Source organism: Diceros bicornis, chromosome 18 (genome assembly GCF_020826845.1).
Source record: "Diceros bicornis minor isolate mBicDic1 chromosome 18, mDicBic1.mat.cur, whole genome shotgun sequence".
In the NCBI taxonomy this organism is placed as follows: domain Eukaryota; kingdom Metazoa; phylum Chordata; class Mammalia; order Perissodactyla; family Rhinocerotidae; genus Diceros; species Diceros bicornis.
In genome coordinates this window covers 25,402,532-25,423,110 of record NC_080757.1, presented here as the reverse complement: position 1 = coordinate 25,423,110, position 20,579 = coordinate 25,402,532, and the positions used below count along the sequence as shown (strand labels likewise).

At 39.7% G+C, this 20,579-nt stretch overlaps 1 protein-coding gene across 11 annotated transcripts in view; it reads right to left on the bottom strand.

The window, feature by feature from the left end:
- ACACA (acetyl-CoA carboxylase alpha) overlaps positions 1–20,579 on the bottom strand; it is a 277,171-nt gene that overhangs the window by 143,872 nt on the left and 112,720 nt on the right. For all 11 annotated transcript variants that reach the window (XM_058560445.1, XM_058560443.1, XM_058560444.1 and 8 more), the window contains 10 exons: positions 16,228–16,437; positions 12,687–12,857; positions 11,490–11,651; positions 10,960–11,123; positions 6,907–7,057; positions 5,454–5,557; positions 3,646–3,727; positions 3,048–3,193; positions 1,814–1,964; positions 325–459 (listed from right to left, as the gene is read on the bottom strand). In XM_058560445.1, coding sequence (XP_058416428.1) covers positions 325–459; positions 1,814–1,964; positions 3,048–3,193; positions 3,646–3,727; positions 5,454–5,557; positions 6,907–7,057; positions 10,960–11,123; positions 11,490–11,651; positions 12,687–12,857; positions 16,228–16,437 — 1,476 coding nt within the window. The remainder of the gene's footprint in view (positions 1–324; positions 460–1,813; positions 1,965–3,047; positions 3,194–3,645; positions 3,728–5,453; positions 5,558–6,906; positions 7,058–10,959; positions 11,124–11,489; positions 11,652–12,686; positions 12,858–16,227; positions 16,438–20,579) is intronic.

Below are 20,579 nucleotides of genomic sequence, written 5' to 3'. Positions count from 1 at the left end.
ACTGAGGGTATGAACACACCACTGCAACTTAGTAGATTCATCATTCAAGATCAAGACATCCCTTCACCATACCCAGCTACAAGGAGAGAAGTCAATGAAGGAAGCATCATGATGGAAATCATAGAATCTTAGTATCATAGGAACTCTTGCAAACTCTAGTTCCTTAATACTATCGGCACAAATACAAGGCATAAGATCAGGGTGGAAAAAGTTTAAGAAAAAACTGTCAAACCAAGCATTGAAATCACTTGCCCCTCCAAACTACCTCCACCATGTAATCAGCTCTTGGAGAGCAATATTAAAACTACCGGGTACCCTGCTCACCTGCTGGACCTTAACTGGGTTGTCCAACTGCATTATGGCCAATACACAGCCAGGGTCAAGAGCTGCTCCAGGCCGTTTGACATAGTGGATACAGCCAGACTCTGCAGCTGTTAAGGTCATTACCATCTTCATCACCTATGATGAAAAATAAATAAAATTAGAGTTTGACATCTTTTTACACAGATGAATGATTTAAAGAGGTCAATTTTTCCCTCAATATCTACCTTGGACTATATCTAATTCAATCCAGAAAAACGCGAATCTATCAAAACCTCCAAGAGACTACCAAACAAGGCAATTAGAAAATCTCTCAGAACCTAGCTTTAGGGATTAATGACAGCTACTGACATTTCTTGTTCCTAATGTTGAAATTCATTTCGCCATAGTTTGTGTTTCTACTTGTTTGGTACTTAGAAGTGAGGAACAATTTACCCTCCTCATACCCATGGATCTAGGTGCTCATTCTGTCTGTCTACCTAAGATATCCAGGCCAAAACCTAAGGCTCATCCTTCACTCCTCTTTCTCCCCTATCTACCAACTACCAAGCCCAGCCAAGTATATCTTCTAAACCTCTCTCAAAAATCTTCCTCTCTTGCCACCTCTTTGGTTTAGGCCCTCATCATTTCTGGCCTAGAGTACTTCAAAAACCTCCCAAGAGATTTCCCTACCTGCTATACACCTCCAACAAGGTCACTAAAAGCAATGATTCTAGAGCCCAAATCTCATCATATACTTTGCTGTGTAAAATCCTTCAATGATCCCCATTGTCTTCAGGATAGTCTAAACTTCTTAGTATGTCTTATGGGGTCCTTCACAATCTCAAATCTTGATTACTTATTTAGCATCATTGCTTGCCATTTTCCATTAAACTTTAGTCCATTCTCAAGCAATACCAATATGTACTTGCAGTTCCCTAAATATAACATACTCTCTTGCTTCCTGCCTTTGTACATGCTGTTCCTTCACCTTTAAACATTTTTCTCTGTCCTTCTTCACCTGCTGCATTACTATCTCTTTCAAAACTAAGATCCAAGACCCTCTTTCAGGAATTCTTTCCTTACCGTCCACCCACCTCCACCCAGCCCCACACCGATTTGGGTTAGGTGGCCATCTGCACTCTGTGCTTGGCTCTCTCAGAATTCATATTTCATTACTTGTCTGTTTTGTGGCCCCACTCCACCTATCACATTTATTCTTTGTAACCAGCACTTAGCATAACACCTAACACTCAGTAAGTGCTGTTGCCTAGTACATATTTTTAGAGCCAGAGATTGTTCACCTGTCAAATAGAAACTGTGAGCTTTTTACTTGTTTTCAAAATCTTAAGGTTCATAACCCCAATTAAACCAACTCTTTGGTTGGTTTGATTGATGCTCTTTCCTTTCTGTTTTCTATTTCCTTTCTGTTACTCTTTAGTCCTAGTCCATCCCAGCCAACACTTTTCCTATCTTCCCTCCCATGACCCAAAAGCCCAACCACCACACTGACCTCAATCTCAGCATAGCACTGGCCAGCAAACACATGGCCTCCATCCTCCACAATGTACTGGATCAACTTCCCAGCAGAAGGTGAGCGCATAACGGAAGGGTCATTTTCCTTCTCAAACACACAGGTTTTATTGCCAATCGTGATGCGGTATCTAGGAGATAAGCAAGCCAATAAAGCACCTCAGCTTATAAAAGAGAATGGTAGAACAATGTCAACCTTAAAAAAATACAACCTGAAAACTTTATTCTATACGAACACATGCACACACACACAGAACATCATTCTATCTTTGTTTACAATGCCAAATAACCAAAATTTCCTTCAATAAGGGTCAGATTAAACAAATTACCGTACATCCACACAATGGAATACTATACAACCATTAAAAAGAACAGGTACCTCTAAAACAAAAAAACAGGAAAATGATGATGACATAAAAGCTAACATTTCTTGAATGCTTACTATGTCCCAGGCAATGTTCTAAGCACTTTACATATGTTAATTCATTTACCTATCAACACTGAATGTTGTTATTTAACAACAACACTGAATGACTGGTGTTGAACAGTGTACAATATATGTTAAAGAAAAAATAAGGTGCAGAACAGTATCTAAAGGTTATTTTTTTTGTTTTTTTGGATTCTTTTGTGAGGAAGATTGGCCCTAAGCTAAGATCCGTGGCCAACCCTCCTCCTTTTGCTGAGGAAGATTGGTCTTGAGCTAACATCTGTGCCCATCTCCCTCTATTTTGTATGTGGGATGCCACCACAGCATGGCTTGATGAGCAGTGCCTCAGTGCGCACCCAGGATTCGAACCTGTGAACCCTGGGCCGCCAAAGTGGAGCACACAAACTTAACCACTAAGCCACTGGGCCAGCCCCTAAAGGTTATTTTTATTTGTGAATATATTTAAGAAAACACAGCATGTACATATATGTAACTTGTATATGCATAAAAAATTTCTGAAAAAATATATGAGAAACTGTTAACAACGGTTGCTTAAAAAGAGGAGAACTAACTTTCATTGTCTTCTCATATTGGAGGGGCAGAGAGACAATGTTTTTAATTGTAAACACTTTTTGTACTCTTGAAATTTTTGCTAAGTGCATGTACTATTTTTTTTTTAATTAAAAAAGAGTACCATAAAAGGCCTTGAAAAATCCCAAGAGCTAGTGACTGCTGAGAGGAAGGGCTGATACTATGACTAGCAAATGGACCGCAAACAGCCACTCACCTATCCACCTCCTCCTTCATGTATGTGGTGTAACTGCTGCCATCGTAGGACAGGAGCAGTCCTCCATCACTCAGCCGATGGACATCCACCTCTACACACGAGCCGTTCATGATCACCACATAGGAGTTGGGGGATTGTCGAGTCACCTGTAGGGAACAAGAACCAGAAGGGACAATCAGTGTGTCCCTTCCAGGCGGAGTCTCAGACAAAATTCAGTACCTCAAAGATACAGGTAAGGAAGATCTGTCAGAGAGGAAGAAAATTCAAGGCACCGGTGCTCTTAGCATCAGCATCTGCGGGCATGGCTCAGCCCTGCTTCAAGCAAACAGAGTGACCTTAGATGCTGCTGCTCCCTGCTCTGGTTGTTCTCGGTCCCCTTTATCTCTTGGCTGCAGAAGTCAAGTTGAGGAACAACTTAAACATTTTCATAGAATCATCAAATACTGCTTCAGGCTACTGACACAAACAATGACTGTAATTTCACTAACATGCAGCTCTGCAGTAAACCAAACTTTTCACCCATCTCTTGACCTAAAGAAAGCAAGCTAACAAAGACAGACAAAAAGTAAAGTGTAGGCTTCAGTGGGGTTCAGCATACCTTAAGTACATACTTGACTCCCTCATAGATAAGTTCAACATCTACTGTATTCAGAAGTGTATGAGCAGGAAGGACTTGACCCCTGAAAGAACAACAATGTGAGAGACATTTACCTCTAGAAAGTTCTAAAAGTTTATAAGGGAATTTCAAAGGTTACTGATCATAGTATTTCCTGGAATATCAACTGGAAACAACCTAAAGGATCATGAGTAAGGGACTGATATAGAAATTATGAAAAAGCCATATAATGAAATATTATGCAGTCATTAAAAAGAAAATGAAGTCTTATGTACTAGTATGAAATACTCTCTAAAATATACTGTTAAGTGAAAAAAGCAAGTGAAATAGTGCAGAACAGCTTCAGAGTATACTACCAATTATGTTTTAAAAAAATAGGGTGGAAAGAAACAAATATATATGCTTATATAAGTTTACAATATGTCTGGAAAGTTAAAGAAGAAAATGGTAACATGGGTTGACTAAGGGGAAGGAAACTGAGTGGCTAGGGAACAGAGGTAAGAAGGAGACTTTTCACTATATACCCTTTTGTGCCTTTTGAATTTTGAACTGTGTGAATATATTACTTATTTTTAAAAATAGATAAAATTAAAACTTAAAAAAAGCCCCAGTGTAATCAACCCTCATCTACTCCTATCAACTGGGACTTTATTTGGGGTCTTAAAAAAAAAAAAAAGGCAGCAGGCCATGGCTGGGTGGAGGGGAAAGGGAAGGACACTGCCAAGGAGGGAAATATTATCAAGAAAGACTTTTGATAATAATAGACGGAGTGATAAAGCAAGTGTGGCAAGTTGTTAACAACTGGAGATCTGGGCAAAGAATATGTAGAAGTTGTTTGTAGTATTCATGCAACTCTTCTATAAGTCTGAAATTATTTACAAATACAAGTTTAAAAACTAATGTTAAAAAGGTGGGGGGAGCTTGTAGAGGAGATTATGCGTGATACATTCGTACACTGGTAGGGAAACCATTTAACTAGGTTAGAGATTGCACATTGAGAAATGGATACAAGTAACACTGGACTGTTAAAAAAAGGAGCCAAAGTATACAGGAATTTTCAAGTCACACTGAGGGATTTAGATTTGATACAGAAGGGTAATGTGAGCTGCTGAAAGTTTTAGTCCATAAGAGTAACAAAGCGAAAGATATTTATCGTGAGACTTGAATAACTGAAATCTCAGTTCAATTTTTAAAATTTTGTTTCTTTTCTTCCTTTTAGAGACTTCAAAAGGGAGCTGATACAAGTCTAACAACACAGAAGGAAATAAAGTGCCTGGGATTAAAGTGCTTTAAAATGATTAGCCTCTTGGAAAATTCCTCTGGGGGCTCAAAAGCAGAGCTTAGTCTCCGGAACCAGTGTTAGAAATTAGTTTAGCCCCATACAGTCAGATCCTCTACTTGAAAGACTCATGAGGTCATCTTGAATTCAGCCTCAATTATTAATTCCTAAAAGGTGTTGCAGGTAATATAGGAAATATTCAAGGTTGGATGCTAGAGAAAATACCAGATTTTCATCACCAGGTTTGAAAAAATCTGATACTTGTACAGGACAGAATGTTTACTTCAGCTGGATTCCTGTTTTTAAAAAGCAACCTAAACCTGCAGTTAGAATCCTAAAATAATTTGCCATAAACTCCTATATCCCTTCTCTCCCCTGCCACCATGGTCACTGAATAACAGGTAGCACTCACAAGCCGCCAAGAAAAGAGAAAAGAATAAATGGGTCTTTGAACTTCAGTCTTGTACTCAGGACCATTGGTCAGCTTGAGCCTATGAGAAACAAAGTCTACCTTTCTAAGGAGTGAAGGAAGTTAGAGATGCTATTCCGCAGGCTCACATCTGCCACATGGAGAGCCCCACAAACAACTCCCAGCATGGTATCAGGTCGCTCTGCCTGAAAGGAAGAAAAAGAGAGCAGATCAAAAGCATGGTCACTTGGCACCACGGCCCCTCTATTTATTTTATTTTTTATTTTTTTTAAAGATTTTATTTATTTATTTTTTCCCCCCAAAGCCCCAGTAGATAGTTGTATGTCATAGCTGCACATCCTTCCAGTTGCTGCACGTGGGACTCGGCCTCAGCATGGCGGGAGAAGCAGCACCTCGGCGCGCGCCTGGGATCCGAACCCGGGCCACCAGCAGCGGAGCGCGCTCACCCAACCGCCAAGCCACGGGCCGGCCCCATGGCCCCTCAATTTAAATCAAGCTCAAATATACTGTGAAGAAATAGACAGTATTGAGAATCTCCATCCTCACGGCCCAACTGATTTTTGAGATAAAAACACATTTACTTTGGGGTCGGCCCCGTGGCTTGGCAGTTAAGTGCGTGCGCTCCACTACTGGCGGCCCGGGGTTCGGATCCCGGGCGTGCACCGATGCACCTCTTCTCCGGCCATGCTGAGGCCGTGTCCCACATACAGCAACTAGAAGGATGTGCAACTGTGACGTACAACTATCTACTGGGGGGCTTTGGGGGAAAAAAAAAAGAGGAGGATTGGCAATGGATGTTAGCTCAGAGCCAGTCTTCCTCAGCAAAAAGAGGATTAGCACAGATGTTAGCTGAGGGCTGATCTTCCTCACAAAAAAAACCCAAAAAAACACATTTACTTTTAGAATTTGAATAGAGGCTTCATTTGAATAGAGATGAAAAACACCTTTCCCTTCACTCTCCCCAAGATTTCCACTGAGCCAATCAAAGAGCAGCAAAAAAGCAAGCTTTTATCAGCAATAAAATCAAAAAGGTACAAAGATTTGGCTACTGATAACCTCAAAGAAAAATGGTGTATAACCAAAATTTGGACCTTTGGATAATTTACATGAATCTAATGATTTTATACAAAATCTTGGGTAATTTAGAATAGCCCAGCAATTCAGGAACAAGGGGTAACTCTGTTGATTTAAATGAAGCCCCTCTCATTAGCACGTGGTAGACAGATATAAAAGTTGATAACTATCAACCAGATTTAACATCAAATGAGGAAAGAGAAAGTATTCCAATTCCTACACACCTCTCTTCAAATATATCCCAGGAAGTAACACTAGAACATATAAAATGACTATGTAACACAGGCACAAGAACTCTTATAGTGCTAAAATTACACTGACTCCTAAATTTTTCCAAGCAGATCAAGAACCATTCACATTAGAATCAAATAAATTTTACCTAGTGACATGGAATGATCACACAACAAGCCTATAAAAACCCAATCCCAGAAGCTGTTCGTGCAAATGGAGAAATACACACCTGTACTTTTTCTGCTATCAGTCTGTCCAACCAGCCAGTGTCAATTCTATTCAACTGAAAGCTTTCAGTCTCCAACAATTTGATCAGGTATTCAACTGTAGTTCGAAAGTCACCCCGAATAGATAGCTCCTTCAAAGCCACCACCATGTTTCTGAGAGAAGAACAAAAGCAGATCTGTTTCAGCAACAAATGTTTAGTGTTTTTCAATCATTTTAAAGAATCGTTTCATTCCTTTGGAGTCTTAGGAGGGAGGAGAGAGAGACAGACAGTTCCAAGAACAAATGACGGTGCAAATATAAGTGTGCTCATTACATGCATTCCAGATAGGAGAATTTGCAAGAAGCCAGTAAACTTATGAATTCTGATATTACCATAAGTGCATCAGCAAATCACATACATTTCATTATATAGAGTACAGAACAAATTATGTGCAAACTACCTTCAGCTTTCACTTACTAGGTTTCCATCATTCTATTTGTTTATTGCTGGCTAACTAGAATTAGGGCATAATTCTCCTCTCCTTACACTGTATTTATTTTATTAAGGTATAATTTACATATAATATAATATACTTATTTTAAGTATACTGTTCAATGAATTTTGACACATGCCAATACCTTAATTTAAAGGTTTCCATACAATGAGGCAACTGGCTGGGTACAGTCAGGTATCACCTGACACTGCATGTGAGAATGCTTTTTCTTTAAGCTGCATCTTAGACATCTATGGAATGACTTGCTCATTACTTTTATTACTTCTCAATTAAGTGTAAAATGATCTAATCTTAATAGAATTTAAAATATTATGGGTTTTTTCCCTGTATATCTCTGCCCAGTGTCTATCCTACACAAGGCAGGTCCTACTTCAGTAAATACTTATTATGCACCTCACAAACACAAGATATACTAGGCCCATGAGGGAGAGAGAATATAGATACAATAATTGCTCTCAAAATGTATGGCAGAATATCATAAATGCCAGTAGAGAGATATAAGCAAAGTGCTGGAAAGGTTCTAAGAAAGGAGAAAATACATCTCCCTGTGGTTTCATGAAGAATGTGGAACCCGACATGGGATAAAAGTATAGCTAGGGGGGCTGGCCCAGCATGGTGGTTAAGTTTGCACGCTCCGCTTCGGTGGCCCAGGGTTCACATGTTCGGATCCCAGGTGTGGACCTAGGCACCACTTATCAAGCCATGCTGTGGCAGGCGTCCCGCATATAAAGTAGAGGAAGATGGTCATGGATGTTAGCCCAGGGCTAATCTTCCTCACACACACACAAAAAAAGTATAGCTGGGGGTGTTGACCCAGTGGCATAGTGGTTAGGTTCTTGCACTCTGCTTTGGTGGCCCGGGTTCACAGGTTCGGATCCCAGGTGTGGACCTGCACACTGCTCATCAAGCCATGCTGTGGCAGGCATCCCACATACAAAATAGAGGAAGAATGGCACAGATGTTAGCTCAGGGACAATCTTCCTCAAGCAAAAAGCGGAAGACTGGCAACAGATGTTAGCTCAGGGCCAGTCTCCCCCACCAAAAAAAAAAAAAACAGGTACAGCTGGGATTATGACTGTGATAGGAATATTATTCCAGGCAGTCCAGGCATTCTCTCAGCCTAGAACATTATTCTATTTCCCATTTCCATCCTCCTCTCTACGCCCTCTCTTGGTCTGGCTTATTCCTATACACTTCTCAGATATCAGTTTAGATGCCACTTCCTTCTGGGAAACCTTCCCTGACCCTCTCTAGACTGAGTCAGCTGACTCAGCCATATCCTCCTGTAACATCCTTATAAAATTCCACCATCATAGGTAGCACTTACTACCTTGTGTTTAATTCCTTATTTGCCCCTCTTCCTCTGGATTGTAAAGTCCCATAAGGGTAGAGACCCTATTTTGGTCTTCATTATATTGTCATAAGCAGTAGATATTCAGTAAATATTTGTTGAATGGAGTGAATGAGTGATGGACAGAGGAAACAGCAAGAACCAAGGGAAAGAGGGAAGAAGAAAACGGGCTGTGTCCGGGGAATGGGACGAATGAAGCAGAGGACATGAGGACTGGAACTGGTGGCAGATCCATTCATTCAACAAACATTTACTGAACGCTTACTGTGTTCAGGGGATATGGCAGCAACAAGACAGACGTGGTCCTGTTCCCATAGTAGACTAAATTACATGGGAAACAAGGCTGGAAATATGGGTTGGGGCTATTCTGGAGATCAAGAATATGAACACTCAGGTCAAGAATACAGACCTAATGTTATGACGAAAGAACAAACAAACTCTGAGCTGAAGAATGAACTTTTGACACGGTGTCAAGAGGCAAGCTTATTGTAGAGACCATGTTTTTAACACGCTGAAAGCTAACCTAGCTAGCTTTACATTGTAGAGAAAGGTACACAGCAGGTCAGGAAGTAAAGAGCAAGGCTTCTGGACCAGGTCATAGGACATGTCCTGTAGAAAATATTCAGTGGTCTGCCTAATCAGGACTGTGAACCTAAATACCAATAGAGGCCACTCTGGGAATGTAAATGAGTGAGGCAGACCGGATGGGGGCTGTGCGACTAGAAAGTTCATGTTTCCTCTAAAAGAAGCAGCCACACAAAGCTTCAGCTAACTTTTGCCAAGTGGAATATAAAACCAATTGTGTCATTATCATCCCATTTTTAAAGAAAAGGCAGAAATCCATATATTTATTTCCATCTCCCAATTTTTAAATATTGGCAATTCAAAAAAAATTAATACTGTAAGCTAATCAAAACACATCTGTGGTTGTGACTAGTCAGAAAGCCACCGATTTGCAAGCTCTAGTGTAAACTTTCTTCACTTTTGCAAAGCAGGATAAGGCTGTGAAGGAAAAAAAAAAGGCAACTTTATACCAGATGGTTTTTCTGGTGGCATGGCTTTAATTCTGAAAAACTGCACTTACAGTTTTGAATAAATAGGAAGAATTGCAAAGGACAAAATAGAGAAAAATTGAGACTTCTCTACTTCTAAAAACATTATTAAAAACCAACATTATTAATAAATATTTATTGATTGCGTCTATGTGTATAGTTCAGATCAAAGGAATGGTATTAAATGCATTTAGAAGGAAGGCATTTAGAAGGAAACAGACAATTAAAAAATAGAGAGAACTAGTTCAATTTTGGGCAAATATTCTAAAATATCTAAACTGTCAAAATTACCTCCTAGAGCCCTACTTTTTACGCAAGCAAAATTGCTATTAATTTAATATTTAAAGTTTATGTTTAATAAGATATTAACTAATAACACTTATGATATACCAGTTATATTTGTATAAGCTGTGTGTATACTTCATTGCACACTGAGGTCTCATATAAGCAATGTGGACAGTTCTCTTATGCCATTTGCATGTAACAAGCAGTTTAATTTATTATTTTAAATCACTATAGGACATTTACAGCCATACCTTTATTTTGATGACTAATAACAGATCTTATCTGTGATTTATATGATGCCAAAATCTTGGTCAAGAATCTACCTCCCTCCAATAACAATACTGTTTTTATGGAAAAATATATCTTTATTATTATTTTTTTTAAAGATTTTATTTGTTTATTGTTTCCCCCCAAAGCCCCAGTAGATAGTTGTATGTCATAGCTGCACATCCTTCTAGTTGCTGTATGTGGGACGCGGCCTCAGCATGGCTGGAGAAGCAGTGCGTCGGTGCACGCCCAGGATCCGAACCCGGGCTGCCAGCAGCGGAGCGCGTGTACTTAACCGCTAAGCCACGGGGCCGGCCCTTGGAAAAATATATCTTTAAAGTAATCAATTTTTATAAGTTTATCAGAAACATTTGAAAGCAGAAATACCTGAAAATGCTCAGAACAAAAAGAAAAACATCCACCAAACACTGCACAATTTAACACAACATTAATGCAAGTACAATTGAAGATATATTTCTTCAAAAAGGTTGCCCACGTTAGTACTTTTATAGCAGATAAATGAGTCCCATTCCCGCGCTCACACCTTCACTGAAGATTAGCACAAATTTATTTTAAAAAATGCAATCAAATGATATTATACTCACGAAATTGCTTCCTCTCTGTTTTCTCCCCAGGAAAAGCAGTGGCCGAACTGAGAATCAGCAAATTCATGAAGTCCCCCTGCAGCAGCAACACTGAAATAACCCCAAACATTCTTATTGCTGCGGAAATTCAGTTCCTGCACTGTTCCTGAGCTGGGCTTAAAACCCTGTTAGAGAATGAAGAATATGAGAGACCATATTATATTTCCAAGGAAGAGAACATTTATATATTCATTGTTCAGGCTCTGTGTTAATCACACACAAAAGCAGAAATGAAATGATGCACAAAAATCATAAAGACTTGAGAGCTAACATCCAGTGCTACAAACCCACTGAGGACTCTATGGTGACTAAAGTAGGATTAAATGACCAATGGAGCAGTGATCACTTACTTGTCTGCTCTGATGAAACCTCATAAATTTCCCTCCCCAGACAAAGTCCCAAGATATTTCAAAAGTATGCCCTCAGATACTACCTTAATATTAAATTTCACAGGAAAAATAAAAGTGTAAACCTTTTAACTGATGGGTTACCTCATCTGGATTTTCACTAGTGATCCGAGCAGCAATAACATGGCCCCTTGGGCAAGGAACATGAGCAGAATTTTCAAAATCAATGGGAGCATCGCCCCAGGGAGATACCCCATACATCATACGGATATCCTTGATTCTGTATAGAGGGATCCCCATGGCAATCTGAAAGGTAATAAAACACACATCACTCACTTTTCACAGTTACTTTCCTTAAAACGTGGAGGCTATAAGATTACCTACAAGATTTTTCATTTTAGCAGCCACCACCTAAAACATTCTATTTCTATAGACTATATTCTACAATCATCAAATTAGTAACTCCAAGTTACTTGAAACCAAATGTCACTGCAGATAAGTTGCTAAATACTTCCCACTCCTAAAAAAGTTCCCAAATTCCTAATGCAATAGACATGAATTTCCCTCTACTGTCATTTCTCCAACAAAGGATCAGAATGAAAATATCCAAGGGAAGAGTCAGTGTCAGTGGCTATCCAAGAAGTTCAGACAGCTAAAAAGTCCTAACTATGTCATAATTACCTCATAATTATCCCCACAAACCACTGGGGGGGAAAAAAAAAATCAAATCAATCAATCAATCAATCTTTAGTCCTTAACTGGAACCCAGAAGAGGTTCTCAATGCTATGTTATATCCAAAAGAATATGTTAGATACAAATAATATCAAACCTCATCATTAGCTACTATTGCTTCCCATAACACTTGCTTCCTGGGCTGAATGGAGAAAATAATATTGACAGCTACGACTTTAAACATTAAAAATATAAATGTGTGCTGCCACAGTCTTGCCAGGAAAAACCTCAACCACCACTCCGATGCAGAATTGCTTCAATATAGAACACCGGTAAAAATGAGTAGAGGATAATTACACAGTTGTAAGGTTTTCTATAATTAAAACAATTGATTAAAACATATTATTTTTATAGTTTCTATCTAAAATATGACAGTTTATATCAGATGTGTCTGGCTAAAAAATATAATAATATTCCTAGACTTGTATGACATCAGGAAAACCAATCTACACGTCACAACTCATACAGCACAAGAGATGAACATTAGATGAGACTCAGATAGGAGGTGCTTTTCTCTTATCAGACACTGGTTAAACCAGTTTTTCAGGTATCTCTGACATTCAGAACTTCTCTAGGTAACTCTTTGGGCCAAGATCAGCGTGACTCACCTGGAGCTGTGCTGCAGGGAGGTTGACATCAGCCACCATCTCTGTACAAGGGTGCTCCACCTGTAGCCGAGGGTTCAGTTCCAGAAAATAGAAGCTGCCATCCTGGCTGTAGAGGTATTCCACAGTCCCAGCACTCACATAACCAACCATTTTGGCAAGTTTTACCGCACACTCAAAGAAGAAAGACAAGCAAACGTAAATATTTCATCTTGTCCAGCTGGTGGACCACTGCTTATCTATAGCTTCTCCCTGACTCAAATATCCAGTGTTTATAAGAACCACCAAAGGCTTTTAGCATATGATAATAAATTTCACCCTCTCTGATTATTACACCACATCCCTGGTCATGGATGACAAACTCAAATCAAAGCTCGGGAAAAACAGTATTTTTCACTTGGGATCATGGGCAACTTTACTCTATTAGGCATAAGTATATGCAGGCAAAAAAATATACTGTGGGAGACTCTCCATTGTGCCCTAGTTTCTAGTATTTCTAGTATCCTTCCCAGAAACATGGCATTCAGCTAGAGACCACATTTCCAACCCCTCTTATAGCTAGTGACTAAGTTTTGACCAATGTAATGTCAGCATCAGTGAGTGATATGCATAATCCCTGAATCACGTTTTGAAAAGGAAATTGCTTTTCCTCTTCTTCTGGCTTTTCCCCTTCTATGGACTGAAACATGGTCATGACAGCACAATCCAGTTTCAACCATGCAAATGAGAACATACTAAGAATGGCAAAACAAAACAGAAAGAACCTGAATCCCAAGATGGCCCCAGGGAGCAACACTGTCCTACCAGCCCTGGAGAGCTCACCTCAGATTATGACAGGAAGGAAAAATAAACTTATCTGGGTTCACTGTACTTTTTGGATCTCTTTATTACAACAGCTTAACCTGTACACTAATCAATATAGAAATTTTGAAATTCACATAGGATGCTGCTATTTTAAAAAAATGAAATATGTGATGCTGGCTTAGCAATAGGGTAGTAGGTAGCAAGGAAACAGATACTGCAAACTGGAAAGCTGGTGGCCTCCCTGTTATAACAAAACATTTGGTATACTGTCTCCTACAATAACTTGGAATGCAGACAACACACCAACTAAGCCATAAGAAAAATCGTTAGAAAAAGACAGAAAGTGAAAAAACCAACTGCTTTCATACCCCAAAACGAGAAGATTAGATTCTCACCCTGGAGCAACCCAATGTCAAAGATCAAATAAAAGAGAAAAAGTTATTTTATCTAGAAATCCTGGGGTACAGTTACTCATACCTCAAGCTGACCAGAAGCAAACAGTCCAGAACCTTACTAAGTTTTGAAGGAATTGTATTGGCCTTCAAAAGCCCATGGTTGATAAGTGGAGTAATCTTTGTGGCCCCACTCCTACACCAACAGGAAGTGAGCTGTGAAACCCCTCCCCAAGAAGGCATGGTCTCCAAAACTCAATCACAAAGAAAACTGAACAAGGAAGAACTTCCCAGAACACAAAGCCAGGTGCTTCTGATGATGGGCAAGGGATTTACTTCCAGAGAGGAGAACCAGGGGCAGCCAGAGGGCTAACTGAGGCATTCCTCCACTACATGGCAGGAAATCATCACAATTCTTGCCCAGAAGGATTTCATAACTGCCATGGACCAATGATTATTGCATATTTTTCATTCTTCTTTTTTCCAAATGGGAGTTATCCTGTTCCTGTTTCACCACTGTATATTGAGTATATGGGGGAAGAAGGAATAACAAGGGGTAGCTAACTTGTATTTTAGGTCACTGGCCCATGAAAAGCCACATGCACATTTAATGGAAAGGACTGCACATTACCTAGAGATCTTGGACTTAGAGCTGAATGTAGTAACTGGATGGGACTTTGGGCTGTCTTCTTTGGGGAAAGGCTAAGTATGTTCTAAAGTGAGAAAAAGGGTGTTAAAGGATAATGGGTAGCCAGAGGAACAAACTGAGGCAGTTTATTAAATGCCCTCCAGCAAATTTTCTTTGTATCATCTACTGAGTAACAGAATCTCCTGAATTTCCGCTGAGTATAAGGCCACCCAGTTAGTGACTACAATTCCTAACATCTCTTGGAGCTAGGTGTGATTGTGTAACTGAATTCCGTCCAATGGAGTGGGAGCAGAAGTGATATGTGTGACTTCTAGATCATATTTTTATATGCTTGCCCTCCATGTCCTCTTTTTCTCCCTCCCACAGACTACCACGTAAACATACTCCTGTGAGCTAGCTTTAATCATGAAGATGATGACACCCTAGGGAAAGGGTTGGCAAACTTTCTCAAGAAAGGGCCAGGTAGTAATTATTTTCAGCTTTGTGGGCCATATAGTGTCTGTCACAACTACTCAACTCTGCAATGCAGCGACAAAGCACCCATAGATAATACAAAAATAAACGAGCATGGCTGTGTTCCAACAAAATTTTATTTACAAAAACAGAGTAGGGGGCTGGCCCAGTAGGGCAGTGGTTAAGTTTGCATGCTCTGCTTTGGCAGCCTGGGGTTCACAGGTTCAGACCCCGGGCGCAAACCTACACGCCGCTTATCAAGCCATGCTGTAGCAGGCATCCCACATACAAAGTAGAGGAAGATGGGCACAGATGTTAGCGCAGGGCCAATCTCCCTCAGCAAAAAGAGGAGGATTGGCAACAGATGTTAGCTCAGGGCTAATCCTCCTCACCAAAAAAAAAAAAAAAAAAGGTGGCAGGTTGGATTTGGCCTGCAAGCTGTAGTTTGCTGACCCCTCTCTAGCGAAGGGCAGAGCAATAAACCTGGGTCCCTGGCACCAGCTCATCTCTGAACTACGATGAGAGAGAGAAATAGAATTTATACCTTGTTATTAAGCCACTGTATTTTGGAGGCCTCTTTTTTACAGCAGTTAAAGAATGCATCTTAACACACACACCATACACACACACACAGGAATTAAACTTCCAACACAGATGACCATATATTTAGCTTGTTTGGAATTCAAGAGAAAAAAGAGATGAAAAATATGTCTCCGATGAGAAGAAGACTGAGTCAGAACTCCAGAAAAGACCATGTTCAGACCTCTAAACTACAGCTATTTCCAAGGGACCCTACAAGACTGCTGGGAAATTCTTTTCTATAAAAAAATATAGAATATGTGAACTTTAAAGATATTTAGTGGACCTTTTAAAATATAATGGATTTGATTAAATTCATCTGAAGATTCAATGATACTCAATCTAGAAAACGGAACTACCTGCTTATCATGAGCTTGTTAAAAAACCAAACAATAAGATTAAAAATCCCAAAACATTTCTCTTCTTTATCCCTACTCAAAATAGTACACAGATGTTTTTAAGGAGTGTTAACTAATTTAGAACTTGTTCACTGGCAACTCTCTTAGAGGGACAACAGTAGAATTATTTCCTCTAGGAAGAGGATATAATCTTATCAATTATCCAGAGTCACTGCTTGAAATATCACTATTCTCAGATTGGTATATGAATTGAATAAAGTTGCAATTCTGTGTAAGCAAACAAAAATTAGAGCTTTTCATATACATACCTGTTCCATATGTTCAAATACTGCTGGCGTAGCAATAGCAGCAGGTGCCTCTTCAATAATCTTCTGATGCCTGCGCTGTACGGAGCAATCACGACCAAACAAAGAGATAGCATTGCCATACTGATCTGCTAAGATCTGCACCTCCAGATGACGAGATTGTTTGGCTAGTCTCATCACAAATATAGGAGATCCAGGGACTTCAGCCTGAACCTATATTAGAAAAGGAAATAAATTCTTAAGTTGTAAGCATTTTTTCTACCATGATAAACTGCTTCAATTTCAACAGGCAAATGCCTAGAAGCGTCAGGGACCATGTTAATCAGTAGGAATACAAAAATAAATAAAATAGAGTTGATGCCTTTGTCTATTTTTAAGATATTGCATTCCTAGTTATATAACCAATATTAATTGACGACTACAAAAACATATGAACATCTAGTGTGTTACAAGGGTAAAAACAAAATATTTTGAAAACACACACACAAATCCCACAAAACGGCAAAATACTGCCATCAACTTCAAACAGGCAAATGAACAACTTGCTCCAGACTAGATGTTTTCCTGGTTAACATTACATCATGTACAATATTGTTGTAGCCAAAGGACTTTCATCTTCATTTTGAAGCATACTGTCACTGGATGCAGAATTCTACACTGGCAATTATTTTCTTTCAGTGCTTTAAAAATATCACAACGTTTTCTGGCTTCCACTGTTTCTACTGAGATGACAGCTATCCTGAAAGTAACTCCTTTGAAAGTAATCTTATTGTTACTCCTTTGAAAGTAATCTTTTTTTCCAGCTGCTTTAAGATTTTCTCTTTCTCTCTCTCCTTAGGGGAGTAGGGCGGCAGATTTCCTCTGATAAGCTTAGATGTGGTATTCTCTGCTCTTGTTCTGTAGGGCTCACACTGCTTCCTGAATCTATGCTTGCTATCTCGTATCAGTTCAGAATAATTCTTAGCCATCAAGTCTCGAAATAATGCTTCTGCTTCATGATTTCTTCAAATATTGCTTCTGCTCCATTCTCTCTCTCTTCTCCTCTGAGACTCAAAGTACATGATGTTAGATCATTTCATGTATCCCATATGTCTTTTATGCTCTGTATTTTTTATGCTTTGTTTTGCTACGTAACAAGTCACCTCAAAACTCAGTGGCTTGCTTAGGATGTCAACCATTTTATTTGCTCATGATGCTGTGCTCATCTGGGCAGCTATTCTTCTGCTCTTGCATGGGGTCACTCATATTATCATCTGGTGGCTCAAGTGGGGCTGAATGGTTTCACTCCATGTCTAGTGACTTGTGTAGTGGCTTTTGGCTGTAGGTCTAGGGAGCCTCAACTGGAACAGCTCATCTCCATTGCATATGGCCTCTCATTCTCCAGTAAGCTGTACCAGCCTTCTTCAATGCAGTGTTCCAAGAGGGTGAGGGCAGAAACTGCAAGGCTTCACAAGCTCTAGGCTCTAGAACTTAGCACCACTCTGGCCACATTCTAATGGTCTAAGCAAGCCACAAGGCCAGCTACGATTCAAGGGGTGGGAAAAGTGATGCCACCTCTTAATGGGAGAAAAGGCAAAGTCACATTGCAAAGGGGTATACCACAGGGACGGGAGGAGTTATTGTGGCCCTCTCTGCAAACAATCTACTACGGTCTGCCCTCCGGCCACAATAATTCATGTACCTCCCACATGCAAAATAGACTCATCCCCTCCCAAGACCCCCAAAGTCATCCAATCATGGCACCAGGCTTGCCATCCATTTTCTCTTGAGTCATATCCAGAAGCAAATGAGACTTCTTGGGTACAGCTCCTTCGGTGCAGTTTCTCTTGATCTAAAGATCTGGAAACTAAAAAGACAAGTTATCTGCCCCCCAAATCCCCAATATTTAATGATGAGATGGGGAGAGGATAACTGTAAAAGGTAGTCCTGTTCAAAGAAGAGGGGATGAGAGGTACATAGCAGTCATTGGTCCACAGCAATTATGAAATCCAGATGGGTACATGTTGTCAGGTTCTCTTCAAATATTGCTTCTGTTCCACTCCGTACTCCAGGCGTATGGAATATTTTTTATTTTAGGGTCTTATTCTGCTCCCTCGGAGCAGTTTCCTAATTCTTGACTCCTCTCTGCTCTTAGCTCTGCCCTCTGGGCTCCTGGCTCTGCTCTCTAAAAAATTTCTTTTTATTAGAAATGACTGATGTTTACAGCTGACTAACTTTTTCAGTCTGCTTCCTATTCATAGAAAATTGAAGGCCTCTCTAAAGTTTGAACTGTCTCTGTCTCTTTTAGTCCCTTTGGTGCATTCATCAATACAAGTCTCTTGAAAACTTTGTTGGTTTCCTATGAATCATACTGGGGATTCACTCCTTGCCCCAAAAGACATATCCATAACTTTTCTGCACAGACCTCTCTCTACTTTGGGTATATCAGGTTGCTGTAGGACAACACCCCTAGGACTCTTAGAAGCCCTTTTTTTCTAGGTGAGAGGTAATCTACCAGGTACTATCTTAAATATTTCTGAGGTCTTAAAGGATCGCACAGGCATTCTTGACTTGGCCTTTACCCTGAGGTCATTTTTTACTTTGAGAATCTTTTGCCAGCTGGAGAAACCTGGGAATGAAAAACAGTTCTATTTTCAAACTCAACAAGTTTAAACACTTTCTTTAGCTCATCTCTCTTTTATAGTTCCTTAGCATAAGCAACCAGAAGTATTCCTAGCTACTTTCAACACTTTGTCTGGAGATCTCCTTAACTAGGTCCACAAGTTCATTAAATACATTCTCTATCTTCCAAATTACCTCAGGCAATTGTTCCATCATTACAGAACACTGGTTATCTTTTTCCCAGACTCTAATAACGATCCCCTCACTGTCTTTCCAGCCTCCACTAACAGTTTGTTCATTATTCCTCCAGTTTTCACTAACAACCTTCTCACCATTTTTCCAGCCTCTACCTGTGAGCCAGTCTCAAAGTCAATGCCATATATTTTACTTTTTTTGTTATGGCAGTATCACAACTTTAGGTACAATTTCTGTGACAGTTTTCCATTGATGCCTAACAAACCACCCAAAATTTAGTGACTTAGGACACCAACCATTTTATTTTATTTGCTCACAGCAGTTTGAGTTGGGCTCAGTTGGCAGTTCTTCTGCTGACCTAGGCCTGGAACCACTCATGCAGCTGTAGTCATCTGGCAACTTGACTGGGGTTGGATGATTTCATATGGCCTCACTTACATGTCTGAAATGTTGTGCTGTCAGCAAGTAAGTCTAGGAAGCCTCAGCTGAGACAACTCATCTCCACTTCATGTGGCCCCTCTTTCTCCAGAAGGCTAGACTAGGCTCTTTACATTGCATCCAAGGCTCATTCCAAGAAGGCAGAAACTATGAGGTCACTTGAGGTTTAGGCTCCAAAACTTGTATACCATTTATGCCACATTCTATTGGCCAAAACAAGTCACAAGGCCAGCCAAAATTCAAAGAGTGGGAGAAAAAACTCTCTCCCAGAGAAAGGCAAAATTATACTGTAAAGGAGTGTGTACATAAGGATGGGAGGAGTTATCATGGTCCTCCTTACAAATAATCTCTCACATGTTCTTTTCTGTATTTCTCACCCTTTTGTCTCTTCATGCTTCAGTCTGCATTTTCTTCTGACCTATCTTCCAGTTGCTAATTCTCTCTTCAACTGCATTAATATGCTATTAAACTCCTCTATTGACTTTTTTTTTTTTGCTGAGGAAGATTCACCTTGAGCTAACATCTATTGCCAATCTTCCATTTTTTTTTTTTTTTTGCTTGAGGAAGATTAGCCCTCAGCTAACATCTATGTCAATCTTCCTCTATTTTGTATGTGGGTTGCTGCCATAGCTTGGCTTGATGAGTGGCATAGGTCCATGCCCGGGATCTGAACCCATGAACCTGGGCTGCCGTAGCAGAGTGCACAAACTTAACCACTAAGCCACAGCCCCTCTATTGACTTCTTAATTTTAGTTGTTGCATTTTCAGTTCTAGAATTTTCATTTGTTTCTTCTTTATGGTTTCCAGTTTTCTGCCAAAATTTTCAATCTTATCTTTAATTTCCTTGAATACATTAAGTATAGTTACTTACAGTCCTTGTCTGATATATCCATCATCTAAACCCTCTGTGGGTTTGTTTCTACTGACTTTTATTTTTCTTGATTTTCAATCATGTAATTTGATATGCCTGCTTCTTCTTCACTGGCTGCTTGATACTGCATTTGAAAAATTAATAGAAATAATTTGAGGTTCTGGATGTTATCTTTCTCCGGAAAGAATTTATCTTTGCTTCCTGCTGGTGGCTAGGGATACTAGCAATCCTAGAACAGCTTGCTTGAATC